General features: G+C 28.9%; 1 protein-coding gene across 1 annotated transcript in view; it reads left to right on the forward strand.

Annotated features, from left to right (window-relative positions):
• The first annotated feature begins 2989 nt into the window (after positions 1–2989).
• LOC145960461 (proto-oncogene tyrosine-protein kinase ROS-like) overlaps positions 2990–12216 on the forward strand; it is a 61409-nt gene continuing 52182 nt past the window's right edge. Inside the window, exons 1-6 of the mRNA XM_083079963.1 lie at positions 2990–3855; positions 5380–5512; positions 6099–6192; positions 6332–6661; positions 8623–8922; positions 9163–10607. Of these exons, the coding sequence (XP_082936089.1) occupies positions 3712–3855; positions 5380–5512; positions 6099–6192; positions 6332–6661; positions 8623–8922; positions 9163–10607 (2446 nt within the window). The 5' untranslated portion in view covers positions 2990–3711. The remainder of the gene's footprint in view (positions 3856–5379; positions 5513–6098; positions 6193–6331; positions 6662–8622; positions 8923–9162; positions 10608–12216) is intronic.

Genomic DNA, 12216 nt, shown 5'->3' on the forward strand with positions numbered 1-12216 from the left:
AGGTCCATTCTTAAAAACGCGACATCTATTGGAAGGACCACAGAAATAATAGACCTAATATGGCCGCAACCGGCATAGACATATACTGGGTGTTAAAAAAGTCTGGACACGGTCGAATATCTCGAAAAGGAAGAGTTTTACTAGAAAGTGTTTCAGACAAAAGTTGTATGGCTTCGAGGGGGACATAAGATGGTGTCATTAGTTTGACCTTAAAGAGTCACCTGAAGGTTACGTGAAGGTCACCTCCAACTTTTTAAATGGGACATCCTATATACTTTTACATATTCTTGTAGCTCATCTCAAGAGCTTTCCAAAACACTATAATTAAGTTAGTTTTCATTAAGTACTTTCCGAGTTATGAGGCTTGAAATCATTTCTTAATTTTACATAAACCATAAAATATCTAGTAAAATATTCATTTTTCGATTATCTTACCTTAATACTTTCATGTACAAAATAATGAGAGGAATCAATTGGTGTAAAGAAAAAACGTTGTTGTTTTTAAGTAAAAATATGTAATTTGCAATTAACAATTCCATATTTTTTCTTAAAAACAACTGTGTTTTCTTTACACAAATTGATTACTCTAATTATTTTGTACATAAAAGTATTAAAGTGAGGTAATCTAAAAATGAATATTTTACTAAATATTTTATGATTTATGTAAAATTAAGAAATTATTTCAAGCCTCATAACTCGAAAAGTACTTAAATGAAAAAATGTTTAATTATAGTGTTTTGGAAAGGTCTCGAGGCAAACTACAATAATATGCAAAAGTATATAGGGTGTCCCGTTTAAAAAGTTGGAGGTGACCTTCACGTGACCTTCAAACGACTTTTCAAGGTAAAACCAATGACACCATATTATCGCCCCCTTCAAGCCATACAACTTTTGTCTAAAATATTTATTTCTAAAGTGCATAGTTTATGAAATATTCGACCGTTCCCGGACGAGCCCCCAAAATGTTACGTCCGCGGGACGATATATCTCGAACGCGCGCGTACTAAGAACGGCGGTCGCGGATCGCGTTAAATGACAAGACACTTTTAAGAGTAACAAAGAACTTTAATAACTGAACACAGAACACACCGGGATTTTTGGGACACCCTGTATGAATGGATTGAATGAGTCACAAGAGGAGACCGGTTAATACCTGATCTTACGTTAGCGCGGTGTATTATTCTTATTCTTGTTTACAATTCCATACTTTTTTCATGTATACACGAACACTCTGCCGTACGTGTATCAAGAGCGCTGAAACATTTTTCATGTTTAGTATCATCTAACGCGTCTCACAACAACGATAGTAAACACAACTGCCGAACTTGAAAAACATTGTTGATGCCTGTAAAAGGACTTTTAAGACGAGAAATGAGACAAAATTTTGTATTATAAAAATCTTAATAACTCAAAAACTAATCATTTCCGGACCTATGTTGATTAACTTTTTTATCTTCTCTAAGCATGAGGAATCCATTCCTGAAATTTTGCCCACCACTTATGAAACACTCTGTATAAGGTTATTCAGTACAAATAACGATAATAATAGCTCGTACAATTAATTATTTTATTTATTTTAGTTATTTACGTGCTATCGTACACTTATGTATACTTATGTGTGCTCATTGTGTACTTACTTATATTAGTGTAAAAACGCTGCCGTGTTATCATATGATTCAAAATGCATTATGTGAATGTACAGAAAACGTGTAAATCACTTTTTTTGAGTCCATTATTACTTTTCTTATAATCAGAATATTTTTTTATATAATAAATGTTCTTCTTATGCCAAAGCGAAAGTTACGTAAAAATAAATTAATATAAGAAGCTAATAAGATAAAGTTTAATAAGATTTATTAAACAGTTATATGTATATAACTTTATTTATTTATACATAGAATTATTTTTGTTTTATATATAATATATAACTTTGTCTTATATACAGGGTGTTTCATTTTAATCCGACCAGTCGAATATCTCGAAAACCAAGCTCGGGAGAGAAAAATATTTCAGACAAAAGTTGTTTGGTTTCGAGGGGGCCATAAGATGGTGACAATGATTTGACCTTGAACAGTCATTTGAAGGTCACATAAAGGTCACCTTAAATTTCTTAAATGGAATACCCTATATATTTTTGCACATTCTTGTAGCTGACATCGAGAGCTTTCCAAAACACTATCATTAAGTACCTTTTCGTTAAGTACTTTTTGAGTTATGAGGCTTGAAATAATTTCTTAATTCTACATAAACCGTAAAATATCTAGTAAAATATTCATTTTTCGATTATCTTACCTTAATACTTTTACGTACAAAATAATGAGAGGAATCAATTGGTGTAAAGAAAACACATAGTTGTTTTGAAGAAAAAGTATGTAATTTGCAATTAACAATTCCATATTTTTTCTTAAAAACAACTATGTGTTTTTTTTACACCAATTGATTCCTCTCATTATTTTGTACATAAAAGTATTAAGGTAAAATAATCGAAAAGTGAATATTTTACAAGATATTTTACGGTTTATGTAAAATTAAGAAATTATTTCAACCCTCATAACTCAAAAAGTACTTAACGAAAAGGTACTTAATGATAGTGTTTTGGAAAGCTCTCGATGTCAGCTACAAGAGTGTGCAAAAATATATAGGGTGTTCCATTTAAAAAAATTGAAGTGACCTTCACGTGACCTTCAAATGACTCTTCAAGGTCAAACCAATGATACCATCTTATGGCCCCCTCGAAACCAAACAACTTTTGTCTGAAATATTTTTCTCTCCAGGGCTTGGTTTTCGAGATATTCGACTGGTCGGATTAAAATGAAACACCCTGTATATATAAATTTTTTGACAAACAATTCTTAAGGATTTTAATTCTTTTTGAAATAACGAGTATCTCCGCGGAGAAAAATAAATTACAAACGGAATGGAGCTAATAAGATGTCATGGTAACAGATCGGATTGATCATTCGAAGTCAGTTACTATTGTGATCGCTAGCCAAACGCTACCACGTCATTTATCGCTTGATTCAAATTATACGAAGATTAGAGAAAACGTGTAATTGTGTACGAATAGAGGATTTTAAAAAACATATGTAGTAACACATACGAACAAATTGCCACAATTACATTTTTAATAAAAAATAAAACTAAAGATATAGCAAATATCTAAGTGAATTCGATTACACGGCGCGCTTGAGTATGTATGAAAATGTTACAAGATTGGTAATTCTATAATTTCTTTGATCGTTTGTAATTTCATTGTGATTATCTTTTTATCGACTGCTTCTCTACTAATAATAAGGGATATTAAAAAGGAAAGCTGATAATAATTATATTCCTATATTCACGATACAATCAAATGAATATGTATCATTTTTCGCACTGTCACTTGTTCTCCTAAAAAAAAAGATAGAAACTATTTACTTAATAAGAGTTCCCTAATTTAATCCTAGAATACATATTGTGATCGACCCCTCTCATAAAGGTAAATTTAAAAACATAATATTAAAAGATAATAACTTGCGATTCGTTAAAACTGAGTTTATCGAAAGTATATGTATATGAATTAATCGGAATTTAGCAAAAATATATGTATATATATGAATTAAAATCAACTCGATTAGCACATCAGAATTAATTAGTAGAGTAAGAAAAATAGCTAACTGAGGATTCAACGGAAACTGATTGAGTGCAGACATTTAAAGAAAAAAACAGATTATGTTTGGAACAATATTATGCGTTTTATTGAAAAGTTTAGTGCTGACAAAGGCAACTATCACGTTTATGCCGAAGGATTATACCATTCCAAATAGCTTCCAGGAAGAATACGTATCCATGGTTCCGGATTTAAATTTCACACAAGTAAGAGATATTTTTCGCTTGATTTACAAACAATTGAATGTTATTGCGTTAATAGTGTAACTAAAAGTGTAATAATAAGTTATATACACTATATACAGGGTGATTCTGAACAAATGTTTGTCTTTAAAATATCAAATTCTTGAATGAATTTTAAGACAATTTTTCCTCTTACAAAATTTATATATTGTGTTGAATAAAACTATTCAACACAAAAGTATGATATACATATAAAGCTCGAAAATTTTATACATAATAATAAAATAAAATTATTCAATATAATAAAATATATAAAACTTGGAAGTTTTGCTTATGAAAGAATCTTATATAATATAATTTAAGTTTAATTAAAACGGTATATTAAAATTTGACTGTATTATTTCTCTTTCTCTCTTTTTCTTTCTCTCTCTCTCTCTCTCTCTCTCTCTCTCTCTCTCTATATATATATATATATATATATATATATATATATAAAATTATTATTTCTATAAATAACAATTTTTAAAATTAATGAGGTTTTCTGTCTACTTTTCGCTACATTTATATATACGTACAATGACACGAACAGATTTATATTAATTTAGATTTCATTTTATGAAATTAAGTAAAAAAGTTTGCATTATTTCTTTGCGTTAAGGATAATTATATAACAGAGCTACTAAATATCAAAACAGAAAATCGAGTATTCGTCTAATGACACTTCAAATTGTATCAATTAACTCTAACGTTAATATACTAATCAACAATATATGCAACAGCAACACGCTATGCGCTAGAGTTTATATTAATTTTCATTGTATATATATATATATATATATATATATATATCCATTTATGTATAAGTACATGCACATATTCTTATGATCGGCTTACACTATCATGTTCCTCAGGATCTGTTCGTGTTAAAAATATAATCAATAATCGAAAAAAATTTGACAAGATTATAGATAGAAGAATTTATATAATTTCTATGACTAATATTTAATAACTGTAAAGAAAGAATATTTTTAACATTTTTATTTTCGAAGTATAAACATTATTAAAACTTTAATAATATCGAGCAAATTTTTGAAAAGAAATTTGAGTTACAGTAAAATTGGAGAAGAGTTAACTAACCTATCATGAAAGAATCAAATCGTTATGCAAAATTATTTCAATTGCAAAGAGCTACACTTTCAGCTTACACTTGTATTATTTGCTACAAGTAGCTGTTATAAATCTTTATTGACTTTTATTAACCTATTGCATGACTTTCTGTTTGATATATGAATCATGCTTGATATACAAGATGTCTTAAAAAAGAATAAAAAATAGATTTTGCAAAAATAAAATTACATTGTATTTAACATATTATCAATTAGGAATAGTATATATATCAAACCGGTATTATTAATCAAACAAATGGCGATTTTTAATGGTATAATTTTATAATTTATATAATCTTAGCATTAAAAGCACCAAAAACAATTGCGTTTCTATACCAATGATAATCACTTAATTCTTTTCGTATGCTATACTTTATTTAAGGATATTTCAATGTTCGAAAAAAGTGATCATCGAAATTTGAAATCTGATCGGAGTTATTCTGATAGTATGACTGTGAGAAATAAGCGAGAAGTCAATGTGGTTCCAAGTAATTCTACGATCCCAAAATCTATCGGTAAGTTGCAAAAAAATGCATAAAACATCAATGAAAAAATCTACGACGGAAAATTATAAATATAATTTAAATATATGTATCAAATTCAAGAGATTCAAATTCAAGAGATAGTGAAATCACACAAATCTAAAAATACTTTCTAGTGGGAAAAATATAAGTTTTATATTCTGTCGAAAAAAGAAATAGAAAAATATAATATGAATATAACATTATATATAAAAATTGTCATGATTTAAGGTAAAGCCTATTTTATTAATTTGCTACTTTGTTTTAAAGCAATCGCAAATATTATACTTCCGATTTCTTAAACTATAGGAATTTTTCGAAAAGTAGTCGTCATTTTAATAAAAGTTATTTATTCGTTTTTGCCATGGATTAACAATTACTTTTCTAAGTCTTAAATGACGCAAAAATTTTTATATTATTTTATTTTTTAAACATCAATACTGTGCTAATTTTCATATTTTGTAATTTAGATTTATTTTTCCTCTTTCCTTTATTTTCATATTAAATTGTTCTTTCCGTTTTACTGAGATATCCACATAATTATTAATATAATTATGTTAATATGTACAATCTTCTCTAGAAAGCAGTTTGATGAAGCCAACATCTCTCAGAGCATTTGTACAATTCGACAGTCAATTCTCAAAAAAAGTAAACGACATTTCTGTTACATTAAGGTAAAGAATCTAAATTCTCAGTCTATATTCTTTCATTTTTCTCTCTTTTTCTTAAATTCAACGACATAGACACATAAAAACGTTATATCTGTTATAATTTTACTAAATATAAAACGACTAAAATTTTATTTTTTTACAGATGGAACCAACCTAACTTTACGGATGAAATAATACAAGGGTATACAGTGCAATGTTTTTTCATCGAGGACTTAAAAGAGATTCAAATCTGCGACGATAAAAATATCACAACTACAAAATTGGAGCATACGGTGCACAATCTAACATTTAACACAAGATATTATTTTCGAGTACGTGCGCATACTAAAATTGTTGCTGGTCCTTACACGGATTTAATCAATGTGTCGACTACACATGAAAATCCAATACCTAAATTATTATTCACAACGGATAACATAATCAGAATATGGGACCTAGACTCAAATACCATTACTTATCTCGTAATGTCAAAGTACGTATACTAATAAAAAAACATAGTTGTTGTGTACGATACTTGTGTATCTTAAGGGCATGTTCCTTCCACGCGTGTTTCACGGTAAGATTGCTTCGTGAAGGCATGGTCGAGAAAATAAGTGTTTCTCTTGATTTTAATTATGCTTTATTTCTTCTCGGCTTAGCGGTTACAAATTCGTAGCCTGGATGACTATATGGTAATTATTTAGCTTAGGGAAGCCACCTCGGATAACCTTGACCTTGACATATGTTGTCAAGGTCACTGTCCTGAGTAACATTCAAAAGGTTTTAGGCGGCGCTCATTGTTTATTTAAAAGTTATTAACAAAAGAATTTCACAATTTTAATGCTTTTTATCTCCGAAAATATTGATTTAAGAAAAAAAATTTTAAGCAAAAAATAAAGCCGCTGAAAAACTCTACAAAAAAGGTTATATCCTTTTTTTTCATAAACCTACTATTTTAGCTGTTATATAAAAAAATAATTATTTTAAATATCATCACTTAGAGGATCACTTTAATCATTATTTAGCGGAATTTATTTTCAAAAAGACATTCGATGATGAAAACCGATTAGATGCTTTCTTTCGAATAATGGCTGCTATGTATCCTATCAATGAAAATATAAATGAATTATAAATTACAATAAATAAACATTTATGCTACTTCCTAAAATTATTATTCTTCATTTTAAATACATAATACATTTAATACAATTAAAAAATATCACAAATGTATGTGTACATACACACACACACACACACACACACGGGGGAGGGAGTGCAAGGGGGGCCTTCGGCCCCCCTTCCACAACCACCCCGCCGGTAGGGGACGCATTGCGAAGAGTTGAATCACAATGGATATATGCTGTAAGTTATAAAGCGAGGTCCACCTTGCCTACCGGTGGGGTGTATTAAATTGTATTAAATTATATTAAATTCTATATAAATTTAAATTGTATTAAATGTATTTAAAATTATTATTTTTTTATATAACAGCTAAAATAGTAGGTTTATGGAAAAAATGCATATAACCTTTTTTGTAGTTTTTCAGCGGCTTTATTTTTTGTTTAAAATTTTTTTCCTCAAATCAATATTTTCGGAGATAAAAAGCACTAAAATTGTGAAATTCTTTTGTTAATAACTTTTAAATAAACAATGAGCGCCGGCTAAAACCTTTTGAATGTTACTCAGGACAGTGACCTTGACAACATATGTTAAGGTCAAGGTTATCCGAGGTGGCTCCCCTAAGCTAAATAATTACCGACTATACTAATACAGGGGGCGAAGCGTGGCACAGTAGACAGCGCGCTAGTCTACAAAGCCAAAGGCCCCGGGTTCGATTCCTGGCGGAACCATATAATTGTATACGCTCGCTCCTCTCTCGGAAGGCAATGGCAAACCACCGAGAAAATCTTGCCAAGAGAATCTCTCTCTATTCTAGCCGTTCGGAATTGGCATTAAACTGTAGGTCCCATATACGTGTGATAAACTGGTGCGCAACACAGGTATATGAGAGAGTGGTCGCGAACATCCATTAGTGGAGATGCATAGGAAGAAGAAGATACTAATACAGAACAATTTTGTGCGATAAAATAAAACTCTTACTTGCCGCCAGGACAGATTTGTGCCGACTCACGCAGCGTAAAGCTAATTGCTACTTGAGCGCCGCGCGTTGAAATTATCAAAACTAAACGGACTATGACAAAAGCATAGAGAAGCTACCGAACAATAGTTATAATTATCATAAATTATTTTTAAATGGGTTCAAGGAGCGACAGAATACGAGCGACACTAACTATAAAGTTAAAGTTATTATTATTATACACAAGTTTATTATTATACACAAGTTATTATTATACACAAGTTTATTATTATCAACATTATAGTAGTAATAATTATAAAAATAGAAATCTCAACTATAATTTTTTTACTATATAATTGTAGTTGACTCTTTTTCAGTATATTAGGTGTCGCTTACTCGATACTAGAACATAGAATTTATTGGAGTGAAGAAAATGATCTAATGACATTGAAAATTAATGAAAGGATTTTCACAAAGATGGCCAGATATGATGAAGAACTACGTGATCTCTACCTTGACTGGGTAGCAAGAAATCTATATTTGACCTGTAAAGCGTCAGACTACTCTTATATTGTAAAGTTCGACTTAACAATGTGGGAAAATGGCATAATTAAATTTGATAAGATTTTCAAAGCAAAAATTGCTAATGACCATTTAAATGTATCACCGTCTATGGGGTACGTTTACTATCGTTCATCTGAAAAAATATTATTTTCCATTAAAGATTTATGCAAATTTGTAATTCTTCTATAATTTTATGTGGTTTTATGATTATTTTAAAAGTAAAAAAAATAATAAGGTATTATGTAATTATAAGAATTTCGAATTTTTACTACATATAAGTTTCTGTTTTTTCTGTTTCTGTTTTTTGTTAAAATAGTGTTTTATAATGAGTAAAATAATTATATATTTTTTAGAATTTTATATCACACATCATACAATTCGATGAATAGAAAATACGATATGATAAAATATGATCTCGTTGGAAAAAACGAGCAAATTGTTCAGATAAATTCATCCAATATGTACTTTTGCTCACTTCATATAGATTCCTTTAGTCATATGATAATTGATGACATGAATAATGAGAAGCCGTTAATTTACTGGTTAAGTGCTGATCGCATAATTGTGACAGACATTAACGTTTCTATGTGTAATATAATTTTACACAAGAAAAACATAAGTGATAACATGGGATTTCAATCTATAACGATTGACAAAACATACATTTACATTTTAGCAAGGGATGATTGGTTTCAATATATTCTCTACGTTTTGAAAAAAAAATATGTAATTCTCGAAAGCGTGAATACAGACGAATATATCGAAAAAATAATAAACCCAGGTGAAATATATGATTCTTTTAAAGAAATTTACGCTTTTGATAAATCTTCACAACCATATCCTCCAATGAGATGTCTGACACCCGACGAAAAAATTTACAATTTTGAAAAAGTAATTCCAATGACAAACAGCATCATTGTAAATCTTCCGGAGCCGGTTGTAAAGAGTAAATGTAAAAAATATAATTTACCAACTACTATATATACTATCTCAGTAAGCCATTGTGTAGACGACAATCTCAATAAAACTAGAGAATTCAATGTGCAGACGTTCGAGCGATATTACGAGATTCAGAACTTAACACCGCTTACAGAGTACAAGTTGAAATTTGCTTTAAGTAATTTTTATTTTGATCGATTATCGATAAATCCACTCGACTCGAATGTGATACTAATTAAAACTGATTCGGGCAAGCTCAATGCACCGGAAAACTTAAGTGTTCAAGCTCTGACGCCTACTATAGCAGTAATTCATTGGATGTCACCCAAGAAAGTGAACTGCGTGGCCGTGACCTACGAAGTGCATTGGAAGTCAGTTACATTAGTGAATGACACGCAACAAAAGAGCAAACAATTTATCAATGTGCCGAAACGTATGGCAGACGGCAGATTTTTCACAAAGATTAACTTGTCGCTACCAGTACAAGATTACTTGATATACGTGCGTGTGTATCCAAACAATTTCAGCGATTTCTACAACGAGAGTTTAAGCAAGATCGTTTACATATACTCAGAGCCAAACAATATTACTTTGAGCCAGGTCAACATAAATAGCATAGACATTTCATGGATCTCAAACATTAATCTGACGGTCTTTTCTACACTAGAGTACAAAGAGGTTGCAACAGAAAAGTGGCAAACAACGAATTATATTAAAATGAATTATAACAAAGAAGTAAGATACCATATCGCAAATTTACAATCGGGAACTTTATACAAGTTTCGCTTGATATTGAGATATCCCGAATATGAGGAAAATTTTACATGGCCGGCTGACGAAAGATTTATTTTTTCAACACGTGGTAAGCAAACGAAGATACCCATACAGCACAATAAGGTTGCATGGATATATCGAAGAATAATTTCACTGAGACATTGCAATATTGCAAATCGATTGTGAAACTCTGCTGAATTATTGTTATAAGATTCTGACAATGTTAAGATGTTCGCTTTTTGTAATATTGCAATGAAATATATATTATTGCAACATTGCAGTGGAATATATTTGAAAGAATGTAATGGTATTGTAACCATTTAATAATATTACGTACAGAATATTTTTGTTTCAGACAGATAATTATCTCGGAAGCATATAATTAAATTAAAAAGCTTGATATAAATAAACGTTTCCAACGACTTTATATCTAATATAATATATATATATATATATATATATATATATATATATATATATATTGTAATATTATATTCAAACATAATCATATAACTTAAATATAAAATATTATACTTTGAATATAAAATTACTTTAAACTTTCACTTATACGAACCACTTTTTTTATTTTAAATGTTCTATATACTGTTATAACGGGGGTACAAATATATAAACATTAATTGGAATTAATTATACATTTATAACTAATTACAGTTTCATTTAAAAAATTTCAAAAATACAATTACATATACTTGCATGTGAAATATACTTAAAAATGCATCAAAAAATAAAAATAAAAAATTATAATGTTAAATAAAATATTATCTATTCTCTTAATATAATTAAAAAAATATATTAAAAATATATCTTTGAAAATCTATTAATACCGTATTTGTATATGAGTGTAAATAAAATATTAAAATTATATTTTTACGTAATACAGATATTTCGAGTACTCCTGGAATAACAGAGACAAAATATCATCTACCATTGATGTTAAGCTTTATCGTTATAGTTACTATAATCTGCATCTGCTACTTTTATTGTTGTAAGTATATTTGATGTAGGTATCGACTTGAATTGTAGATTATATATATATATATATCTGATATTATATCTAAAAATTTACTGAAAATAGTAATTTACTTATATAAAACTAAACGAATAAATTTATTAAAAAACAGTAAATTTTATAATACATATTATTACACAATTAAGTCGAAATTTTATAACAGTGTATCATCGACGCAGAGGAAATAATGAACAATTTTGGTCTTCAACAATGACCGATATAGAATTGGCGATTCTACATGAAGTACCTTGCCGAAACACTCAATTCAATATGATTTACAGTCCTATGTTAGATTATAATCCGGATGAATGTGCAATAACTAAAATCGCACGTAAACAAATTACATTTACAAAACTTCTTGGTAGCGGCGCATTCGGAATGGTAAAAATTAATTTTTTCAAGCAATGTTTCAAATTAATTTCTGGATCAACAAAACAGATATGTATTTTCTAATAAAGATATAAATTACATGAACTTTTATAATAGATTATAAGTAATATAAAATTTAGATAAGACAAGAAACATGCACTTTATTATATATTTTTCGTTGAATTATTTAATATAAAGTAAAATATAATATTACTTGACATTAAACTATGATGACATTTTCTAATGAATTTGTGTGAAATATTTCGCAGGTGTTTCAAGGAAATGTAAAGAACTT

Source organism: Camponotus vicinus, unplaced genomic scaffold (assembly GCF_025532165.1).
Source record: "Camponotus vicinus isolate PSW18456_S1 unplaced genomic scaffold, iyCamVici1.0 SCAF_10, whole genome shotgun sequence".
Lineage (NCBI taxonomy): Eukaryota > Metazoa > Arthropoda > Insecta > Hymenoptera > Formicidae > Camponotus > Camponotus vicinus.